The 25,073-nt window shown below is 37.5% G+C and overlaps 1 protein-coding gene across 2 annotated transcripts in view; it reads right to left on the reverse strand.

Moving 5' to 3' along the window:
* Positions 1 to 2,665: 2,665 nt before the first annotated feature.
* LOC122793640 (anoctamin-7-like) overlaps positions 2,666 to 25,073 on the reverse strand; it is a 2,355,351-nt gene continuing 2,332,943 nt past the window's right edge. For both annotated transcript variants that reach the window (XM_044061850.1, XM_044061849.1), the window contains exon 23: positions 2,666 to 4,767. In XM_044061850.1, the coding sequence (XP_043917785.1) occupies positions 4,741 to 4,767 (27 nt within the window). In that variant the 3' untranslated portion in view covers positions 2,666 to 4,740. The remainder of the gene's footprint in view (positions 4,768 to 25,073) is intronic.

Raw genomic sequence — 25,073 nt, forward strand, 5'->3', positions numbered from 1 at the left:
TACTAACCTCGAAAAAGGCCATAGCAAAATTAATTTTAAAATGAGTGGCGAAAGTCAAACACACTCTGGCTAGGCTTATAAATGCCCTAGGGCAGATAGCCTAGTATGAACCTATGAACCTATAATATTATGATGTTGGTTGTCAAATGCAGACTATACAGGTGTGACTATGCATACACACACACACACACACACACACACACACACACACACACACACATATATATATATATATATATATATATATATATATATATATATATATATATATATATATACATATAGCTGTAGGACCACCTATCAACAGCATACAAGCCAGTAGCATGTATTAGGATGTGTGTATATGAAATGTGCTAATATATACATCCTCATGCAAGTTATTCTTGCCTCACATAGCACTATGTTGTCAAAAGCGAGAAGTGAAATTACAACTTCTCCCATGCAGAGAATGAGATCTTGTTGAAAGCCCTCTTTCTCCACAGCTGGTGGATAGTCGGCCATGATAAATCTGAATGGCACTATTGGGAGCGGTACCTGGTGGGATGTAATCTTTGATATAAATGCTGTCGATGGTCAGGGCAGATACAAATGTCAGGTTAAACAACAGACCACCAACATAGTACATGCTGCTAAGACATCTGTTGCCAACCTTGTACAGGAGCATAAGGTGACAGGAACTGGTTCATCAGCTAAACCACCATTAATAGGGATGGCGGAGTCCTGGACATTGAAGCAGAATTGCAGAGGGCTCTGATAATCTTCAATACAGATGTCTCAGATACGTTTTTGTTCTGTATTTGGTTATGGCATACTGACTAAATGCATACTGTTTTACAGATCATTATATTTTGCACCCCTTTTTATGTAAGAACATTATGGATGCAAATTGGAAACCCACCAGTAAAGCATAAGGCCTATCTTATTACATACTAACACTGTAAATGCAATTAACATGTATTCACTTAGATTAAAATAATATTGATGGGCTTTACTTACTGTGGGTATTTTCTTTTGATGACTTCACAGGTGATGTTTTATCAGGCTCTCCCATAGTGGATATACTGCTGCCTAATGTTGGAGATGACTCAGAATATGATAATGATGACAGTCAAAATTTGGCATGGAGAGGGGGTGCCCACATCCATGTCCACACAAAGAGCACACAAAAATTATAACAGAGTCTCTTCTCTGCCAACTCTTGGTCAGAACTGACCATTGACGCATTATTATCCTCCCCAATCTACTCAGTGGGTTCATTCTCACCTGGCTGGTGTGGCATAACTTATTTCTCCTGCATGACTACTCGCTGCTGCAACTGTTTCCTCATTATTATGTTATGCAAAACAGCACAGACAAAATATATCTTAGTACATTTGTCAGGATCATAATGCAGGTCAGCACCAGATACATGCAGGTGGCAAAAGTGAGCCTTTAGCAGGCCAAACATACATTTGATGATAACTTGGGTCTGTGATAGAGTATTCTTGTAGCTACTGTCTCCTACAGTTTGTGGATTTCTGATGGGTGTCATCAACCATGGCTCAAGGGAGTGCCCATCATTGTGAATAAAATGCCCCAGAGAAAACCTCCTCATATAAACTGTTGAATAGGTCACACATATTAGACATATTTGGAAGTCAGATGTACTGCTTGGGTGGTCTGTAGACACATCATAGATTATACACTGTGCAGTACAGACCATCTGACAGCTGGTGGAAAGATATCCTTTACAGTTAACTTACCTTCTTCCCTGTTCCCCAAAAGGAGCTTTTATTTCAATGTGGGTACACTCTATGGTCCACAGTACTTCAGGAAAATGATTACGTCATGAAAAGTACATAAGATGTTGGGCTCTGTCTCCCCTGTGGTAGAAGGAAACACACATACTCTCCCACATGCTGTAGCACGGCATTGAGGAAATGGTGAAATGTCCTTCAAACAAATGCCTATGATATCGCTAATGTGTTCCCCTTCCATTGGTCAATTAAAGGTCCTTTTAGCCAGTATTCTCAAACTTACATGCACCTATCTACAAGGAGAGGTGCTCTACAAGTCCCACCTGTGTTCAGATGAGGGTGACTCATCTCATCCAGTGCCTGCATCGTGACTCTATCTAGAAGGTAGTGGTCCACAATTTCAATGACGTGAAGAGCATGATGTTAGGCACAGATGGATAACATGGCACCTCTGTGGGTGACAACTTGGAACACCATGGCTTCCAACAGTGAGTAAAGCTTGGCGCATAAATAGGTTTGTTAATTCTGCGGCTACCCCCACATATTGTTCCGTAGTTCACATCCTGTAATTCCAAGATTTTCTGTGGTCAATTGCTCTGGAGCTAGTGCATGCAGTCACAGGATATATGTTTCTGAATCATTCGGCCATATTGTTTACCCTCATTTGCATTCACTGAGTCACTCATTTTAATAATATTGCTCATTACCATGTCATAAATCCACTACCATACAGTGTGGGGTGTTATGCTTGTCAGCCATTTATACTCATGGTCTGTGTGTCTGAATCGCTCACACCCTGCACTTAGCTTGTCATCATGCACAATTGCCTGCCACAATCTGGAAATCATTTCTAAATCCCAGGAACTGTGTTTATTTTACTGCTTGTAAAAAACAAATTCAAATACAAGAAATCAGTCATTCAGAGAAAGTTAAATTTTCATTCAAAATTCTGTATTGTAAGTTAGATAAAAATGATTACAGTATAGTACACAGCTTACAAACAAAACAGCATATCTGATACAGAATTTGGGATACATCTCTCAATTATAGCATCAGTTCCAGTTTTATGCACTGAGAGTGGATCATACTATCATAAAACAGTTAACAAAGCACTCCCTTGCACATACCTCAGTGCAAAGACAATGCAAAGCTCAAAATGTTAAAGTCACAAATCAGGATAAAGTAACAAAGGAAAAGTATTATGGAATCAGATTTAATTTAGAGTGAGTCTCGAAGCCAGTCACAGCAATATGCCTTGCTTTGAAAGTAAACTACAATAATTCTCTTTTTTATTGCATGCTTTTCAGGCTGAACCTGTAATCTGTTCTGCTGACTTATTGTAACCTACTGAGCAAAGCCAGGTGGTTACAAATGGGCAAGAGGAAACTGTAAGAATGTTTATATATGGTGAGTAAAAGTAACAAAATCAAACCCCAGACCACCAACATGTAATGATGCTTACACAAAACAAATTCCACTATTTATTGTTTTACAGTGTCAGCTACAGCAAGCGTTCCTTATTCTGTTATATTGCAATGACAAGTGTAATTACTTTATTAAATTATCCCTTATTCTTCAACTTTCTTTTTAAATTATATTCCGTCATATCTTAAAATGAGTCATGCTGACACTATAACATACAACTCCAATGCCACACAACATGCGCGCACACACACACACACACACACACACACACACACACACACACACACACACACACACACACACACACACTAATGGTAATACTCTCCCCTCTTTGCCAAGTGTAGCATAGTGATCTGCTAAGGCATGATTTTGGAGAAGTCATTATCCAGAAAGAAGGGATCTGTAACAAAAATGAATAAATTAACAGTTTAGAGTCCCACTAAAACAATTGCTTTCTGGTTTTATCAAAACAATGTCTTTCTGTGGGGTTAATTGTACCACATCCCTGCATGGAAGTTAGCCACTCTACAAAGCAAACTAGATTTCAGCAGAACAAGGAGTGCGTGATAAGATCATGTCATACCAGATACAGTAACACTACATATAAATTATTAAAGGATTCATTTTAGACTGTTACTCAGACTGCATGAATTTAATACTTTATATCTGAATTTCATCTTGGCGAATGTGCACACTAAGCTCTGTAACAAAAACATGCTATAATAATCACCTACAATGTGGATATTACTTGCCTCACTGGCAAAAAAAAATAGCTTTCTTATCCATGGAGTATTTTCAGTAGCCTTCTAATGGCAGGTTCAAGACTGTACTCCTCACTGTTTAAAATACTTTTAACTACTTGCTCTGTTTCTGTTTGACACAAGGCATAGAATCAGAATTGCTGAGTTTGAGTTATTCTGGTAAAAATATTAAGCAACAAGTCCACTTGATGCTGAAGGCTTGGAAGAACTGTGCTTTTGGGTGCATTAATCTCTTGATTGTTCACCTGGTGATATACATAATGTGGATATCAATTCATACAGATATCATTTACTGATTTATAAAGCAAGTTTTTAATGTTACAATGGTAGCAACATTTGGTTAAAAGTCATTTATGACCTGACGAGTAGATATGAATGGAAGAAAATGAACGAGAAACAGAAGTGGTCTAACCTGATAAAAGATATGAATGTTCCACTACGGCACAATTCAGAAATATTATGGAGGCTGAAGCATTTTGTTAGCATCATTTTCATAATCCCTGAATACTCACACTCAGCAGTACGCTAGCAGAGGTACACCAAATCATGTTGAAGTATTTCTAAAAATTGCTAGTTCCCATAATGGATAGACCTAAGTTTTAAGAGTTATTAAATATGTGCAGATAATGGCTGGTCTAAAGACAGACAAGACAGGAGCAGCAGTGCTGTGACATTCTCTTTCCTTCTTTATTTGTCATGGTTGCCCTCTTCCCCTGCATTGCCATGATGGGACAAACAGTATGTCATTGGTGATGTGCTGATGTTGGCAGTTCAGACTTTATATCTTCATATTTACTGTCTTTGTATCACAGATTAACTCATGCTGCTGGGTGAAACATTGCTTGCTGTAAAATAAAGCAAACATGAACATTAAATATGAGTTTTCTGTACAATTCAACACAACATATATCATGCAACTAAAGTAGAGAAAGTTTCACATGTTGGTAGATGAAGGGACATTTCTGAAATACCCTTATGCAGTTTAAATAACACAGTGTGTTTGACATGTCAAATCCTGATTTTTGGAAAAAAGAAACAGTGGAAATGTTTAGTGTAGGATTTTAAGTCAACTATCCCTCTTATGTAATTCATTTATCTCTATATATCTGACACAGTACCTACTGTGTTTATAAATAATCAGGAAAACATTATATCAAATATTTTCTAAACCAACATTCTGTAGTCAGGGTATCAGCAATTTGGCATACATGTTATTTAGTAAATAATGCTTAGAGTAACATCTGATATGAAATAAACTTGTATATGTTAAAGGTGGCCTCTATCTGGATACATAGCAATGAAAGCTATGACTCTCACTCTTCTCTCCCCCGGTTACAAATAGGTTCAAAGGTTCATAGATGTGTACTAGGCTAATGACCACGACAGTCTTTTTCACCTAGCCATGCATTCCAATTCTCTGACAAGTTCTGGTACTCTTGACAAGAGTAAGGAGGGATTTGGAAGATGAAACATTTACAAACAGAGGTCCGGGAAATGAACAATTTACAGGCTGCCTGTGTCCATTAGAGACATAGGTGTCAAACCAGGGATGAATTTCCTGTTCCCCATTCAATTGTCCAAATTACACTTGAATTGGTTTATGGAGGAACTCTGCTTCATTTGGAAGGGGAGTCAGTCCCAGTGAATGGGGTAGTCTCTTGGATACATACCTGTTTGTCCAGCAGGTCTTATTTATATCACAGGCAAGGTTTACATTTTTAGAAATGGCAATTCTGGTGCTGTTTGTTTTATAGACATGCAGGAGGTCCATTAGTGTGGGGTCTGACAATGCCTTGTATGCCTGACATAGATCTCCCCTCAACAGCCTGTAGGAGACAGAATACAGGTATATGGCTTTGAGGTGGCCTGCATAGGGCATGTTACTTATGTCCTGTATTCTATTAGTGAGGAACCTCTGTGGACATTCCAGTTGTTGGATGTGCCTGGTTAAATAATACCAAAGTGGGCATTGTACTCAATGATAGGTCTAATAGATGCTGAATACAGTAGAACAATGACTTCCTTTGACCTAGATGCCATCAGTCAATGCATAATATATTATATATAAACATTTGATTATGTAAGTCTAGTTACTAAATTATCTGCAATATCTCTGAACCATATATGCTTTCAAAACTGTTCATATTGCCTAACTTAATCACTGTGAATGACTTGCAATTTAATTTCCATATACTTTCAAAACCTGTTTGTAATTGTCTAACTTAACTACACTGAGTGACTTGTATTCACATTTTTGTATGTTTGATTACTTCTTAGAAAAAGAAGAAGCTGTCTGCTTTGCCCAGCTTGCAACTACTGTAGAGCTTTTCTCCCCTGGCCTCTGCTGAAAAGGGCCATTTTCTTTTTACCCTGTCGGACTGTCCTGGTAACAAATGCAATAAACAAATAAATATAAAAAAAGGAAATGTATCAGGCCAAAAAGTAAATGGCATCTGTGACAATTTCTTAAACTAGACTGCAATGAAACTTTAATAACCATGTTAGTGATTATAGATGTGTTCACAAACTGGTTTGACCTCATGTCAGACTCTGGTGCGAATACAAGCATTCTCAGTTCACTACCTACTTACTCTCGCTCAGCCCAGAATCTCCTGCGGTCGGTGCCTAGTTTCATCCTTTTTAAAGCACTAAGCAGAATGAAGAGTATTCCTTTCACACCTACATCCTTCTTTGTACCATTTGAAACTGCTTCATGCTAAAATTATGTAAAACTCCTGGAGCTTTCTCCTGTGTAATAAAAATGTCTTTTGCTTATTAACTGTTTAGTAATGTGTAAACATGAAACTTAAAGCCATGAACTATCGCAAATCTGTTTAAATATTTAAAAATAACTAGAGAGTTGTGAGACTATAACTAGAAACCATAAAACAATACTACTTTCTCAGAAAAGGGAAATCTGTTTTATTTACTATTCACTACTCATATATACATAAAAAATCTTTCTCCTTCTTTCTGATTATGTAGGTCCTGAATATAGTCCTGTAGTACATTATGCTTATATCACAGAGCCTAAAAGCTAGGCTTCCTATGACTTAGTACATCACTTAAAAAAAGCCAGACTTTTCAGTACTGAGTGCTGGCGACTAAAAACTAAAGTATTTGCTCCAGTAATGGTCTCCCCAAGAGGCATAGCCAGAATTTTTGGAATTGTTTATCATCTAGTTGACTGTAAACCCCCCACCCCCACACACTCACATAAGTGTAGCCCTCAGCCCCCAAAACTGAAGACATAAGAAAAAAATAGTCATTCAGACAAACTGGGGAAAAAACATTTAATTTTGTTATCATAAATTAAGAAACATATGTATTTTTAGTGCAAGTTCTAAAACTTCTCATTCTACAAATAAAACAAGTTTATAAACAGACTACTTTATCCTAGTTCCTCTCTTCCACACGGCTTTGGGGAAATGATAAGCAAATCAGTGTTTGAGAGAGATGGGCTCTGTTTCAAACAAAAAAAGAAGCCTAGGCAAGAAGGAGAAGCAGGTTTATAAGTTCATCAGGCCTCTTCACCTTAAATCTAGGAGCACATGAAAGTATCAGGCTGGCAGCATTCAGTGACCTGAGAAGCAGAGGGGATCTTTTCATGGAAAGAGACAGAATGGGACAATTAACTAGGTGAAGGAGGGAGTTGTTGATATCCCAGTTAAGTGGGAAGTCCTACAGTATTACTGACAGCAGTACCCAAATGGGTGCAGCTTGATTATGTTATTTCAGGATTTTAAATCAGGATTACGTATTTGCACAGAGGCATATACATTTGAGGACAGATGTAGCAGCCTTAAATCACTCAGTGGAAAGGAGGAGGCAATGTGGAAGTTATAGGAAATGGAAGTTACAGCTGGTAGAGTGGCATGATCATTTAACGTTCCAACCTTTGTGCAGTTTAAGTCTTCCCTTTCAGGTCTGGGCATTAAAAAAGAAGCACCATATTCATCATAACATTAGTGCAATTTACATCCATGGATCATGCTATAAAATGAACAAAGAAGCTGCCTTTACTTTACATAGGCAAGAGTGGTACTTGCTGGCTATGAAGTTAAGAGAGAAGTATTTTTATAGCAAAAACTGCTTCTATAGGGTGTGCATAATAGTGAAATAATAGTGGTTTTAGTTGATATGACTATGAATCAGAGTGGACTGAGAAAGAAGAACACCGATCTATGGGTAGAGGATCTGAAGGATCACCCTCTGAGTTGGGGTCAATGAGAAAGGAATGCTACCTGACTAGTAAATGTATGACCTACTGGGGAAAAAAGGTGATAAATAGGATTGAGTGAAGCTATGTTCTTTTCAGAAGTAAACTGTGGCAGCTATAGACTTCATTGGTGATATCCAAATTGATATGATTGCAATAACTATGTCAAGTGAAATTTATAGAGAGTACAGGTTTCTGGAAAGTTGACTGTGGGCTTCATGCCACTGGCCAATATGAAGCTTTGAATTTGTACTGGTAGTTTTGATCAGATGAAAAATAACACACTGATTTGGTGATGAGCTGCATGGAAACTGCAGGACAGAAATTGACTAAAGCATTTGCTTGAGTTTAAAAGAATGCACAAGGAAGATCTGAACTATGAATGTATGAATATTACATGCATGATAAATAAATGGTCAAAAACAAACTCATGTATGGTTGTATTTTTCTTGGGAAGGGATCTAGGGACAAATTAAGCATTTTATAAAGTGTGGACAGTGGCATTTATAATGTTAGTCTTGCTATGGCCACTGTCTCACTGACATATGTTAACGGTTAAAGCATCTAAGGTGGGCATTAAGATTTTTCTCATACTGATTTTTTAAAACATTTATTTTAGTCAATAGCAGAGAAATATTATGTTCTGCTCTTCATTCTTATATACAAGTGGGTACTATTTCGCCAGATTTAGCACTGATTTATTAGTTTCTGGTGTAGGAATTATCTAATCCAAAAGGCTAGGAATGTTGTACTGAAAAAATAGGTTTGCTACCATTATTTCATCTTACTGGTGTTATTTTATAGGTAGTCATTAATACTGGACAAACATGAGGAGATGATGACCCCTAATATGGTTTTCTGGTTCTCATACTATCAAGCCACAGAAAATATACTCACACTCCAAAAAATCAGTTCACCTGCTATTTTGAGCTTAATGACCTATTGTCCCATCCTTCCTTAGAAGAATATTAACTCACTTACACATAGCTCCTAAGAATAGATACGACACATAAGGAAAAACCTACTTAACTGCTTCTCCATCTACCTTCTCTAAAAACAGAATCAACAAACATTAAGCTAGAAGTCAAACTGAATTAAAGTTTTCCAGTGCTGATAGTTCTAAGACCTCACATGTATAAAGCAAGTAATCATTCCCCAGATCCTAATCTACTGATAGGAACACAGATTAATACCACTAGGGCTACTTAGCAACTTACATTCAACATATACATGTCATTTCACACAGAACATAACAATAATTGTCAAAAATCTGTTTTCACATGGACTCTAACATTCTTTAAATTCTTAAAAAAATGAACTAGAAATAATTTAAGCTGTGCTCTGTTGCTCTCATATTTAAAGCTTCTAAAACAATGTAACCTCACAAAAATGTAATTAAACAATGTAAGAAATAAAACACAGTACAAACCTGTACCCTCGTTCGTGAAATTTTACAGTACATAGTTTGTATTCTGTGTTATGTTAATATAGTACTAAAAGGCATGGCAGAAGACTTACGTTTGATCTGTTATAAGAAGGAAAAGAAGGATTAATCCACTTACCTTGTCTGAGCTCAAACACAACAGTGGCTACAGATAAACACATAAACAAACAATGAGCACAAGTTTTACTGGGATCACACACACCACAATTTACATTGCACGCACTGCTATGTTTCATGCACATGTGCATATATATTTACTTACAGGCAAGTGATATCTTGTAACAGGATATATTGTTGTATAGTGATGTTTACTAAAACTGTGTGTGTTAGAACATGGCTTGTGTTTAAGCACCCAGTCTTCTCAGTGCTTATGTATTGCAACCTGTATAAATGCATACTTGTTTTGTGAGAAGCATGGAATAACCATAAATGGAAAAATATACCTGAAATTATTAAAGTTAAGGAGAGCCCCCCAAATGCCAACTATACACAAATAACTGAGTGCCATTACATAAATATATATGTAGTGCATGTATACATCGACACAGGTACAAAAAATCATAGAGATAACAAGAGCAACAATTATACCACATTTACTATATATGGGACATGCATAGATCTTGAGTATATATCTTTCCTTCCTGAATTTATAAAATAAATATTCATACCTCATAACTCCTTACTCTTTCCTCTTCACTCACTCCCTTGCTTCAATCAATTTCTCTCCCCTGACTCTATTTCTAAATATGCCATAACCATGTTTTTTCTTTTATTTCATTTTGCAGTTCTTGTTTGCATGCTACTGGCTAAAATGTCTCTAAATTTTAAATCATTGTCATATAAGTTGTACCTATTTTTAATCAATGTGCTCACAATATGTCTAATTTATTATAATTATGTAAACAATAGATGTTTTTGTATTATTTCTGAAGACTGTAAAATTATTTTTCATTAAAAATGTTTTTGTAATGGTCTTGACTGGGAATGTTTATGCAGATTATATTAAATACTACGGCCATTTTGTTGATGACATTTGACTTATATGGAGTGGATCTTTAGAGATGCTGCACAACTTCCTTGACTATCTGCATGATACCACTACGTTTTCGAAATTTAGTGCTAACTACTCAGACTACCAGATAGAATTCCTAGATGTTCTCATTGGTAAGGATAATACTGGGAAAACTGCTACCATTGTGTATAAAAACTATTGTATGAAGAATAACACGTTATGTAGAACTAGTATGCATCCAAGTTATACTTTTAATAATGTTTTGAGAGGCCAGTTTATTAGCGTGGCCAATCTCAATAACAATGATGCTACTCTTCTTAGGGTTTTTAATAATATGAAGAACAAATTTGTAGATGGGGATTACTCTGTTGATGAGATTGATAAAGTTATCAAAGATGCATTGTCTCACAGACATTCTCATGCTCAACTTTATTTTTCTAACTCTAATTCTGATACCATGATTAAAAGGAAGGATAACATGGTAACAGATATAACTCAAGTTGCTGTGACATATTCTAGTGACATCAGTCTGGTTTGTGATGTCATCAGAAAGAATTGGTCCATTTTGATGGCTGATGACAATCTGAAGAACAGATTAGGTTATCAACCTAGGTTTTAATTTAATAATGGTTTATCTTTGATATGTTAGCTGTGTTATAAGCATCATTCTTTACTACGCATTCAATCTAATAGGATAGGCACGTTTCCCTGTGGGTCATGCAATATTTCAAAATATATTTTATCTACACCTACTTTTGTACATCTTGATACTGGGAAGTTATATAACTTGAATTTTTGTGTGGATTGTAATAGTAAGAATTTGGTATACCTGGCTCAATGCACATATTTTTCTGGCTTCTGTGTTGGTAAAACTACCCAGTCTCTTAAGGAACATACTTTGAAGCATTTATACAATATGAAGAAAAAGAAAGCATCTAATCTCCTAGCTAAGCATGTATGCATGGTGGATAAATGTAATTATTTTATGTTTTTTGTTTTACAATTGTTAGATGTTAATTTGAGAGGGGGTGATGTTTCTAATAAAACTGAATGCATTAAACTCAAACGGATTTTGAAACTTCAGGCAGATAGAGGCTCAGGTTTAAATAACTCTGTACCTTTAAAAGCTGTTCTTAAATCACATGCTTTAAATCTTTAAGTATTTAATTGTTTCTTAATTGGTGTTTGAAATGGTCTGAAGAAGAGCCTATCAAGCATAAAATCACTTACCGTGTATTAAAGTCTTTATCACTTCAGTCGTGTTAGCTGCTTTTCATTTTTCTTACTTTGTTTGTGATTTATTGATCTTTACTGTTAAAAAGAGGTGCGACTGCGAGCGATAGAGATCACAAGCAATGTAAAGGAATTCCAGCTTTTGTATGACTTTCACAACTTGTATGGTGAGAGCAACAACTTTACTGAACTTAATTTAATATTTAGTTGTATATTGTTTGTGTGACTTTCTCTCAGAAGTTGATTTAAGTTTTCTTTGAATTCTGAAGTAACTAATTTGATTATTCTTTTTTTTTAGAATCTTTTTTATTTTGCAGCTGAATATGGCTCCTTAAATGAGTATGCCATTAATGATTTGCTAAAGCACAAATATTTTGTACAGTGTAAATTTAAAGGTGACACCTGATAACACTGGTTATCTGTGTTCCTCATGTCAAACAGTGGATGATTTGCTTACCATTATTAGTAGTAAATCTAGACTTAGTGATGATGATTGTACTTGTGCAACTGACACAACTTGGAGAACTGTTATTACATATATTAATGGCTGCAGTGATGATATAAATAATGTTAGGCAAAGAGCAAATAGAACACATTTAGGAAATTATATTTCTATTGTCTGTAAAGATGATTCAGCCATTATGAAACAAGATAATGCCACTGAGAACTCTGGAAATCTGGATACAAGTATCCAGCAATCTGAGGATTCAGAATATATAGAAACAAATAAAAAAGAAAGAAAGGAATAAGTTCATAACAAATAAAGAAGAAAAAGAAACCGATAAATGTCTGTAAAGCAAAGAGAATACATACTAAAAAGGGCACTGCTTTGTTACATAACACACATATTACAGGGATGATAGTCTTTTTTTGTCAGAAAAACTTCAGTCTACAGAAAACGGCATTATTTTTCCAAAAGAGAAGGTAGTAAAAAGAGACAAGGGGCAGGTGAAAAGGAAGAAGTCAAAACTGAACATGGAACGATTAAAGATTAATGTAAGAATAGAGGAAAAAGACAGAAATTGACAACGTGGTTTAAGCAGTGGATGTCCAAAGCCAGCTGGATTAGAACTGTATGTTTACAAATATAATAAGTAATGAAAACAATGGGATTAATAAGACTAATGGTGATGAAGAGCATTCCTTTGTAACAATTGATACAGCACATGTACTGAATTAGAGGTTGAAGATTCTTCAAAAATGGTCATAAAAGATATTCTTGTAGTTGGAGATTCATTTATTAGAGGAACTGATACTTACATTTGCAGAGAAGATAATGAACATCAAATAGTGTTATGCTTGCCAGGAGCAAAAACAGAGGATGTGTGGCAGGTCTTAGAATGCTTTAATGTAAGAAGGTACAGAACTGCTTTTTATTTATGTCGGTACAAATGAACTCATCCGCAAGGCCTCTCTGACTGTTAGCAAGGAACTTATAGCCCTCTTAGACAATATAGCTTGCACAGGTGTTAGGACACATTTTCACAAATTGCATATAGAAAGGAGAGTCATCTCACTGTAAATGAAAAGATTTTTGGGGTAAATACCTACATGAAAAAAATGCCCCATTTTAAAAATGGAAATTTGTAGAGCATCTAAGCCTAAATGTGGGCAGATGTGTTCAGAAAAGATGCTATGCATTTGTTAAGATCAGGGAAATTAATTTTTGCAGCAGATATTTTGCAATATTTGACAAAGCCAAAGCAGGATTTTTGCCAGGTCAAAAATGTAACAGTTCACAGACAGCGACATTTGATGCATCTCTGATGTTTGTTAATGCTCGGAGCACTTATACTAAAGTTTTTTTATTGGAAAATGTGCTATGTTACCCCAGGACTGATTCATAGGTTCATAGGTTCATAGATTCATACTAGGCTATCTGCCCTAGGGCATTTATAAGCCTAGCCAGAATGTGTTTGGCTTTCGCCACCCATTTTAAATTAATTTTGCTTTTTTAGTTTTGTTATACTGTGTTAATGTAATACTGTGAACAACATAACAGTTACACAAGAAGTCTCCACAGGATCTCCCATCCACTCATCAAGACCACTCATCAGAGAGCCTCTTGAGACTGGACTCCACCTAGACTGGAGTTTTATTCTGGTGAAGGGAGCCTCTGGTGGAGGAGCCTCTGTCCCTCCATGTCCCTTTATTTTCCCTGCTGGGGTTCAGTGCTCAAGTTCACTCGATGGGATTTGATTTTCTGGGAGCATGTCGATTTTTTTTGGATGTTGGACATGCATTTACAGTCCAGGCACAGATCGCCCCTGAATCAGGCGGTACGTCGAGGCACAGAGGCAGCCCACTTAGTTTGGCAGTATTTGGGTAGTAGAGCTCTTGATTGATTCTCTTTGGTGTCTTTGTAAGGTTGCTTGAGGTCAAGTTGCTGCAGGTGTCTGCAAAGGCAGGTCTTAAAAGCTCAATTGGGCTGAAGGGGATGAGATGCCAGATGGATAGAGGAATGAATTGACTACCTGATCTTCATGATTATCCGGTCTAGATGTGGTGGGCTATATAAATAGTTTTAGACCACTTTGGCCAATGCGGTTGTCAAACGAGATGTTATTTTCTTTTTTCCCCACTAATGTATTTGTGTCCTATGCTAATACCACCTCACTGGCTCCCTGTAGGGGATGGCTATACACTTTTTGATGGCTATATTGAGCTGGGGCTCTGGCTTGTTTGTTTTGCTCCAGGTGGCCTTCTCTGTTTCTATGAGTGGCTTTGAGTGATTTATGGCTGGCGCACAGTTCTCTGTTTCTGGAGCCTCCTTCCAGTCGGAGTCTTTCTTGGTCAGCCTCATCCTTCCGTGTTGGGTTGCTTCAAGAAGCAATATTCAATGGCAACCACAGTCCCGAACAAAGAGCCTTCTGGCACCAAGACCTTGTAACCCCGATGAAGAGAGGTCAGCAGAGCTAACCTGGCTCCAGCTATTCTTGATAAGGGGTTTCTGTTCTGCCCTTCTATAGGGCATATAATGATATTGTGGCTGGTATCTATGAGCCAGAGGTGGGCCCATCTGTGGATATAACCTTCCCTTATTATTTAAGCTGGTAGGCTGTCAAATAATGCAGAGGTGGGGTATTGTATGAGAGGCTTCAAGAGGTCAGGGGCAGTGAGATCTCTCACCCCCAAATCCCCAATGGCCTTATGTCCTCGATGATAACCCCTTTCCATTATTTTACAGGTCCATGATGATCCTTTCCATAGCTTTCAGAACCAAGACCAATCTAGAGGTGCTTATGGGGGTATAGTTTCCATGATCCGTTGCAGAGATCCCTTTTGTTGAGGTAGACCACTTGAGTCAGGCTTTTGGAGATAGTTTATGTTTGTAGTTGAGGCTCACTGTGGAGGGACCAGTGTTGCTTGGGTCCCACTTCTTGGGTTCATTGGGGGAGGTAGGACAGGCCAGGGTGAACTTGAGTGATATGTTTTTTTTTGGGCTGGAGCAGGCTGCTCTTAGGAATTTGACCGGACACCGCAGGGGTGGGATGATAGATAGGTTTTTTTGGTGGAGTTTGTCTGAACCGCCTGAGCATGATGTGAGGATGTCTTAATAATGTGTCTGTTGGTTCGTGAATATTTTTGTTTTTTTTGGAAAGAGTTCAGATGATCTCTGAAGCTCCAATTTTTCTTGTGACTGTCCTTAAAAAGCTGTTTTGTGATTTTTTACTAATAGTGTCGCAATTCTGAGGCTGGCCCCAGGTTTTTAACATATGATCAGATTTTTTTTTGCTTTTCATTTTGTTTGCGTCATTTCTTTTGTAACTTGCTCTAGCGATGTAGCTTTGGTTTGTAGTTAGGGTCTACCAGACATTTGGAGATTATTTCATGGGTCCAGGTTGCTGTATCATGCATGGGCTTTGGTCTTCCTATCTGATAGTTTGTTTATGGCTTTAGTATAGGCCACAGTCTGGTCTGCTGCTATTTTTGTGGGGGGTGTGCGGTTTGGGCCATTTTGATTTTTGAGGAGTGTGAAATTTGGGACAGGTGGTTTTAAGTTGTGGATTCTGCTTTTCACTGTGGTTTTTTGTGCACATTCCGGGGTGGATGAAGGATTATCCTCGGAGGATTAGTGTGTGAAATTTGCTGTAGAAGTTTTCACTATGTTTGGTGTCTTGTTTTTGTGGGCCCATGTTGGTCCATATCCAGTGAGAGTATTTTATCTGGTGATCTTGGGGCATTGTAACAACTAGTGGTCTTTCTCATGAGTTGAAGTTGTCTAGTTGAGTTGGGTCTGAAGAGTTTTCCCTTGGTAATTTTCCCAGTCTATGTTTGGGTATAGCAGATTGGTGGGGGTGGTGGACAAAGGAGAGATTGGGCTTTTTTGGTGGAGCTATTTCAAGACTGGGTGGGGTCTCTGGGATTGGGAGAGGTGGTGGAGCAGGCTTTTAACTGGAGTTGTTCCGATACCCACTGTTAGTTGTGACATTTGTGGTCTCCACTGCTTAGGGGAGGGTGGTCCATAGCAGGGGTAATTTTGGAAGGCAGTTCATGGTATGTCCTTTGTGGTGTAGTCTGTTATGGGGGGTGAAAGTGTTCCAATGGTGAAACTGGGTTGTATTTGGCAGAATGATGAGCCCACTCCTAGGGATTTCTGTTCCATGGAGAATTTGGCCGAAATGCATGGAGAGAGAGAGGTGAAGGCTAGTGTCTTGATGTTAAGCCGGAAGGCTTTGTGAGCCTTACTCTTAGTTTCTAATCCTTAGGGTCTCCATTTTAAGGAGGTTTTGTCTATTGAGTGTCAAGAGGTTAACTATGCTGGTAACAGTGGAAAGCCAGAGATGTTTCTGATCGCCTTGTGATACCTGACTTGGAAGGTTCGTCTTTTGTGCCTTGCCTGCAATCCATGTATGGGGGCATTGATGAGCCTATGCCAATATCAAGAAAGCCCAATTGTTGACGTAAGAGCCATGTCATAGTCTGCTCATCGACTTGGTGGCTCGAGATCTGGGTCAAGACAGGCAGCATTCCCCTTTGAGGTCAGCCAATACCTCAGCCAAGCTCTTTCTATGCCAGTCTTGTCCAGTTTTCATGGCATCAGGCTTGTTGAGTGTAGCAACTCACTGGAAGGTCCTGGCTGATTTCGAGGCTGCCCTGTGCTTGAGTTATGTGAGACTAGTCTCTGGTTCATGTGTAGTCAGGGGAGGCCTAATATGCTGTCACCTCCACACCAGCATGGTTCGTGACTGGTACAATATTTGTACTTTGTGTGGAGTGACTGTAGTGCTATATGTCTGTATATGTTTTGTGTTGATTTTGTCTTTGTTAGGTACACTGTTTGGCACTTTCTGTGTTGTGGCCGGTTTTTGCTGAGGTGTTTTTTATGTGAGTCACCTTGAACAAGTATGTGGTGGTGTGTTTAGCCTTGGAGCCTGTTTGAATGTTTCTGAGTGTGTGTTGAGTGTGTTATTTAAATGTGTTTGTTTTCATGGAGTTGAATTGCTTAGTTGTCCTGATTTGGAGTGTGTGGTTTGCTTAGGCAGATGACTTGTTCAGGTTGTCGTATGTTTTTGTTGGTTTGGAAATGTGCCTCATATTTGTGCATCTGGATGAGGAGGGTGGGCTTGTAGTTTTGAGTATAACCTTCTAAGATGCCTGTAGAGGAATTCCACCAAGGTTGAGAGAGCTTAGAGGACCGGGAATTTATGACTAAAGGACAGACACATGTGTTGGAGAATAGTATTGGGAGGGAGTTTAAAAGGTAATAAAAAGGGCCAATAAGTGCAAAACATTGCCTCAGCTTTTGTGAGGGTTTTAGTGCAAACTTTTATAAGATTGACAACTGACCTTAAAAGTGACTAGAATAAACAAGGGAATTCTAAATAAAAGATATTACAAAATAAGGCAACAAAGCAAAAACAGTACCAAAACTTTTACAGAGTAGTGTAAGGCTTTTTAATTTTTAGTGCTTGACTTATATAAAAGGGAGCCAGATGATGTTGTTATTGTTTGTGAAACATGGTTAAAGAGCAATGATTGGAAACCAGTCCTGTCAGGTATAGGGTATAAATGTTTTTAATGTAACATTCTAACAAAAATCAGGTGGAGGTGTTATGATAGGGATTAAAGATAGTTATGAGACCTGTGATTATTACATGTTTAGTGATAAAACCAATACTATAGATTGTGTAACTGTGACAATAAAGACAACCCTGGAACATATAACAATTGTTGGAGTGTATAGACCATCAAAGACAAGTGCAGATGACCTAGAGGAATTCATACATTTCTTGCATGAAACACAAAACGAAAGAATAATAGTGAATAGGAATTTAAATTTACTAGAAACAGACTGGAATAACATTGATTCAACAATATTTAATTGCTCACAATGCATATTCAGAAAAAACAATTGCTTCATATTATAAAAAAAACTACCAGGGAACAGAACATACTAGTCATTGTTTGTGTTCACATATAAATTACTGTTTTGTCATGTTATATTTTGCCATGACTGATGTGCAGTGATCATGGAGTTATAAAAGTTAATTTGTTGCCAGATAATTCTGCCAAACTGAAATCGAAACCAAAGCAAAGAAGATTATTAACAAATTATATGAGCGCAAAACAGTCACTGTAAAACTGACTGGAGTGATGCATTCAGTGGAAAAATTGCAGAGGGAATGTGAAAAGTTTTGAAAGAGAAATTGTTTGAATGCAAAAGAAATGCTTAACATCAGGATCTAGGCATACAATGTCAGGGGGATAAACAGTATTTCCACAGGATACTTGGTCAAAGTAACAGACAAAAAATATAAGAAATAGAAAAGAGGTCAAACTACAACTTTGAAAACTGAAAAGAACAACCTGGACAAACAAATTATGCACAGTGTGAGACAAGATCAAAAAAATTTTGAAGACAATTTATATAAAGATATTGAGCATAATATAAACCATTTTATAGATACATAACATATAGAAGGAGTAAAGTAAGATAGACTGATAAACTGTGTATAGATTCTAAAATTTGTTCTCAGACACAACAGGACTGCAGCCCCCCAGCTGTAAAAAAGAAAGAAAAGAAAAGAAAAATGAAACAAACGCGAGTCCCGGACCTTTGGGCATGCAAGTTCGCAGCATTTCCTGATATCCAGACTGCTGATGAACCAGTCGGGAGCATGCGCACAGAATCCAGACTGCTGGTGAGACTGTCCGGATTAGGAAGGTAGCATTCAACAGCAGAGATTGCAGAAGTCTATGCAGTTACAACTGCTTAGACTGGAAGGGGACCAGACTAACATCTGCAGGCTGGGTAGCAGCTTTCAGGAAGGGGAAGGACTTTGCTCTCGCTGGCTTTTAGTGCAGGAATGGAGGAATATTGCAGGAATGGAAGGACACTGGGCTTTTGAAGGGACAGACTTTGAAGCTGGGCTTTTAGTGCAATGAATGGCCTTTGAAGCTGAGCATTTAGTGCAATGAATGGACAGACTTGGACTTTTAGTAGAGGAATACAATGAATGGACAGACTTTGCAGCAATGGAATGGAGATGGGTTAGCATACTCCTACTCAGTGTGTGTGTGTGTGTGTGTGTGTGTGTGTGTGTGTGTGTGTGTGTGTGTGTGTGTGTGTGTGTGTGTGTGTGTGTGTGTGTGTGTGTGTGTGTGTGTGTGTGTGTGTGTGTGTGTGTGTGCGTGTGTGAAATGCCCCAGTTAAATATACCTGGTGGCTAGAGAGAACACATGAAATATACCTGGTGGCTAGACTCAAACCCTGTACTTTGGGAGCAGGTAGCAAGAGCTTGAATTCCCTACCCACAACCACTTGTGACCTTTTTGCCTCATATTTTTATTCTTGTGAAATTAGTGTTTTTCTGAATTTTGAATTCACTAAATAATAACAGGCATTTGAACTTCAGACTTCATATTCTTCAGAAAGTACATTACAACACAAAACCTTTTATTCTAGCAATTCTCTGTTTATAAGATCAATATTTGAAAATTGTCCCTATTTTGGGGGCTGTATTCCCCCTTTATTGGCTTTGTCCAGGTTTTTTGTGCTAAGAGGTTGAGAGCTATGGTGAGAACGTAATTCACTGCATATGTTTGGGAGCTGAATTCCCCCATTATTGGCTTTGCTTTTGTGCTAAGAGGTTGAGAGCTATGGTGAGAACTTAATTCACTAAATGATAGCCATTTAAGTTTCAGTCTACCTGTCTTTCATGAAACAGCTGACTTGGCATAGCGGTATGCTGTTCTGACTGTAGTGCACAGGGTCCTGGGTTCAAGACTTGGCAGTGAAATGCATAATGGTAACACATTTTATTCTAGCAACTTTCCAGGATTATACAAGCAATGTTTAAAATGTGTCCCTAGTTTTTGTTCTTTTGCCCACCAATAATTGTTTCTTGTGCTTCAAAGCTGAGAGATACAGTTGAGTGGATTTTACAAGGAGCTGAGAGCTTGAAGAAAAGTTTAGTGCTGCTTATGCTGAGTCTGTTTGCATTGTTAATAGCACAACAGGTAGTGTATTTGCTTTTGATGCAGAAGGCAGTTGGATCTACTCCCACAGTATATAGATGCATTGTTGATACTGTTCTGTGCTGTACTTTTAAATGGGGTGGATGCTGCCATCCTGAAATGTCCTCTTTGGCAGAGATACTTAATAACAATGAATCTGTTATCAGTTTGCCATCCATTCCCTACTGAAATATTACTAGCTTATTATTTTTTTAATGAAACATAGGCAATTTATTCCTCAAAGGCAACAGGCACTTTATTTGTAGATGAAACAATGAAATATAAAGTTGTTTGCTAGCATCAACCTTTTCATTACTTACAGATCTCTTTAATGCACAATTATTTAGATGGCTTTTACTTCTGCAGAGATTGTGCATATTTATTGACACTGGTGGATTGTAGAAGTTTGAGTAGACTTTTATGATGGAAATGTTCTGAACTGAGCAGTTTTGTCATTATTGGTGCATGCATTTTGTTTCATTGTTTACTGGAAAAATGTTCAAAACAATAAATTTAAAATGCCCTCTAACAACTGTACTGTATTATATAAGGAATATAATTTAATACAATCAGGAAGGTGTATCAAAGAACACATGTATGTTTCCTGTGCAAGGGGCCTATGATTTGAAAACAGCCCAAAGTTAATCTTTATCTGCCACCAGCCAGATGTATTTTCTTTGAATGTGGGTTTCAATGCTGTTTCAATGAATGTGAGTTTCAAGGGCAGAGAAGTTTTAATGCTAAGTCTATTTTCATTGTGAGACTGCATTGCTTTGTATAGCAGATGTATTTTAGTGTTTGTGCTGTAAATTGTAAAATAAAACGTTTAAATGAAATCCAAATCATAGTAGAAGTAAAGCAGTATGCACATTACAGTGTTTATGGTAAATGGGGTGAAATAGCCAAGTAATGGAACATTGGAATAGCTGCAGGGGGGAGGCCCCATTCGACCATGATTTTGTGAGGGGGGATGGGTGGCAAACTCAGACAAACCAAGCTGAATGATACCTCTTAACTGTCCAGATTTTTGCAGAATGAATAGAATTTTGCTTCTTATTTTTGGTTTGTTCCTCATAAAATTTGTGGTTTTCTGGCAAATCATTTAGGAATGAAGTCACTAAATAATGACAGACATTGAGTTTCATACTTCATACTCTTCAGAAAAATGCATGCTAAAGCAAGACCTGTTCTTCTGTCAATGGTATAAGTTTATACAAGAGCAATTTTTTGTTCTATTTGTATGTTCCACCAATATATTTGGCCTTGTCCGGATTTCCTGCATTAAGAGGTTGAGAGGTACGCACAAATAAATCGCTTTATAGAATTAGGTATATCCAAACCTCTCAACTGTCCTTGATTTTGGCTCAAAATGTTGCTTTCCCCCTAATAATCCCACTGCAAAATGGCAAATTTGGAAGAAAACGTGGAGGGTTTACAATTAATAAATAATTTTAATTTTAGAGTTATAGATTACTTTTAATTTTAGAAATGCATGCAAATTCTCTTATTTTGTCAGCTGCTCAAGTTAACAGTACTAATATTAAAAAAGTGTTCCTTCTTTGACAGGTTCCCAGCTGTATTGTGTGGCTATTTTATATTCTTGCATCACATTTTTGGTCCATTTTTCATAAAATTGTGGTTTTCTGGTAATTAAGTGGCAAATCATTAAAGATTGACGTTAGAAAAGAATGACACACATTTGAGTTTCAGATTTCATACCCTTCAGAAAATTCATACTAATGCAAGACCTACTATTCCATTATCTTTCTAAGTTTATAAGAGCAGTATTTAAAATTTGTCCTTATTTTTGGGCCTTTGTCCCACTTCTGTTTATGGCTTTGTCCAGATTTCTTGCCCTGATGCTGAGAGGTAAGACAAATGTGTCAGGGCTATCACCGTCAGCCAGAGACATTTCAAATTGTGACATACTTGAAGCACCCCACTCCCCCATGCATAGCCAGCCTTAGGCATAGGCCAACTAGGCGGCCGCCTAGGGTGCTGCTCTAGCAGGGGCACTTTTCTAGTATTTATTTGATGGAATTAGACTAGGATGGGGCAGCCCTTTTTCCTAGGAAACCAGTTGACCTAAGGCCGTTGCTGCCCCCATGTAGTGACTCTGGATCTGTCCAAGTAAAGCAAGGAGCATTTATGCCATGTAAGGGTGCAGAGAGTATCCCCCATCCAAGGTAGACACAAGTACTACAGTGGCTTTTCATCTATCCTTGATTTTGCAGAATGTTCTGTTTTTTTGCCATATTTTTATACTGTTGATTTATGCTTTTTCTTATTCATAAAATGCATGTTGTTGCAGTGCATGTTGCTCTGTGTTTAAGTAGCAATGCTTTAATGACCATCAGATAAGCTTGTCTGAAACTGTAAGATGCAGGTAAGCTTTAATAAGCATACTGTTAAAGAATTACCAACATTGAAAGCCTTTTTGTTGTTGCCATGCAGAGAATATTTACATAACTAGATAGCATATAAGCCTTATAAAGGACAGGATTATAGCATTTTCAGAAGCTCATTACATTTGTTGGAGACTTGCAGTCATCTTTGCAGGCTTTACTCGTAAACTAAACAGAATGCCAATCTAGCATGTGTTATCTATAATCTGTGCAGTAATCCTTTAAGCAATTTATATTTATCTTGTTTCTTGTTTGCTGTTCATTTTTAACTTTGATCATGTATTCCCATGAAACAAGTAGATAGTTGCTGTCAGGCAGCAGGTCTTTTTTGGATAACAAATATTTTTACAAGTGGGGGTATCACAGAGATTGCTACTTTCAACATGTTACTTGGTACTTTTATAAAGCTGAATATAAATTATAATTAGAACTGCAGTGCAAGGAGAAGTGGTTTGAGTTGAGTGCTGCTTTTTTTATACTTGATTTTGACTGGCATTCCAGTAATGTATTTAAAAAGTAATTTATTTTTTCATGCCTCACAACCTTTTTGTTTCCATCTAGATGTTAAGTAAGCTGTCATGTAGCCAATGTATTGAAATATTTTTTTCTTCTACAATTCATTTTGTCTTGATTGGAGTTTCATAATGATGGTTTGGCACCCAGGGCAGCGTATTTAGTCAAAGTCCCAGTTTTTGCAGTTTTTAGCATAGCCCCACCCCTTTCTAGTTGGCCACACCCTTCTCATTGGCCCCACCCATTCTGCTGTCTCCTGCAGCCCCCCCCTTTGATTTGAAGTCACCAACTGCTACTGTAGATATATTTTCAAAATCTTATGCAAAAACAGTTTAGCTCCACAAATGGGGTAATACGTTTTCCTTGTGGCATCCAGGTAACCTCAGATACCAAAATCAAATTAGATTATATTGAAAAAGAACTATGTAAACTGGATCCAAACAAAGCACAGGGAGGAAATGGGATTAGTAATAATGACCTGAGGACACTTCAGCAAGAACTTACAGTACTGTTATATCTATTATTTACTAGGTCATATAAACATGGTGGGAAATTCCTCAAGATTGGAGACAAGCACTTATTAAACCTGTCTTTAAGGGAAAGGAGTTTAGCATAAACCCAGAAACATACAGATCCTTAAGTTTAGTTTAATGTTGTGGAAAATGATGGATAAGGTAATACTGGATAAGTTATTGTCAGAATTAGAAAGGTTGGGACTGAAACCGTATATCAGCATACATATGTTGAAAACAGATCTATTACCACCTGTAACATGATGTTCTGTAACAGCATAATAACAGCTATGAATGAAAAATTGTGCTGTGATGCAATTTATATAAATGTAACTTCAGCATTTGACAGTGTCACATACAAAACAGTGATCAATAAATTAGTACAACTAGATATTGATGTACTCTTGATAAGATGGATAGCTGCACGGCTTACAAATAGGACATGGCAAGTATCATACAGCAAATGGACAGGTGAAAATCTTGGTTACAGTCAGGGCGTCCCTCAGGGCTCTGTCCTAGGCCCATACTTGTTTAGATTGTATATTTCAGATTTATCTTTTTCATCTGAGGTGTTCTACAGTCCGTATGCAGATGACTTGAAACTGAGTAAACTGATTACATGTGGCATGTCTGCAAAAGAACTTGACTAAACTGACCACCTGAGCATAGGAGAATAATATGTAGTGCTTCTTTGCATGGTATAAACTGTAGTGCACAGTTTGCTACAGTTTAAAATAATAAATGTGTTTTTTGTCAAAATTTAGTGCTGTAATGCTCTGTGAGTGGTATAAACTGTAGGAAATGTAGCAAGCAGTTTGCTAACAGTTTAAAATATTTTTTGTTGTTGTGTCTTTCGGCTTTTCCCGGTTAGGGGTCGCCACAGTGGAACTCCGGTCTGCTAATGATTGGCAGTAGGTTTTTACATGCCGAGTTGCCAGCCCTGAAGCATAACCTTCAACAAAGGTACGTCCATTCACACATGTCTCCACACAGAAGACGCTCTAGCTGAGAATTGAACAGGACAATGTCTTACTATGAGGTGACAATGCTACCGCAGCACCACCACCGCAGTTTAAAATATTTTTTGTAGTTTTTAAAAAACTAAAATGGAAGATACAGAAGAACAGAGTAAAATCCACACGATGTTAGTGTAATAAAAACTTTTAATCCACGCTTTCGTAACCAAACTTCTTCAGAATAAAATGTACATTCTCAACATCACATTTAAAAACAGCTTTGAAATACCTCTGCACCAATAAACATATCCTTCCACTTAAACAATTATACAATTAATCAATAAAATTTCAAAGCTCAGGAAGTTATTTCCTTATATAGACTCTACGATCTTTCAAA

The sequence above is a fragment of the Protopterus annectens genome, chromosome 2.part0 (genome assembly GCF_019279795.1).
Source record: "Protopterus annectens isolate FY-2018-M chromosome 2.part0, PAN1.0, whole genome shotgun sequence".
Classification (NCBI taxonomy): Eukaryota; Metazoa; Chordata; order Ceratodontiformes; family Protopteridae; genus Protopterus; species Protopterus annectens.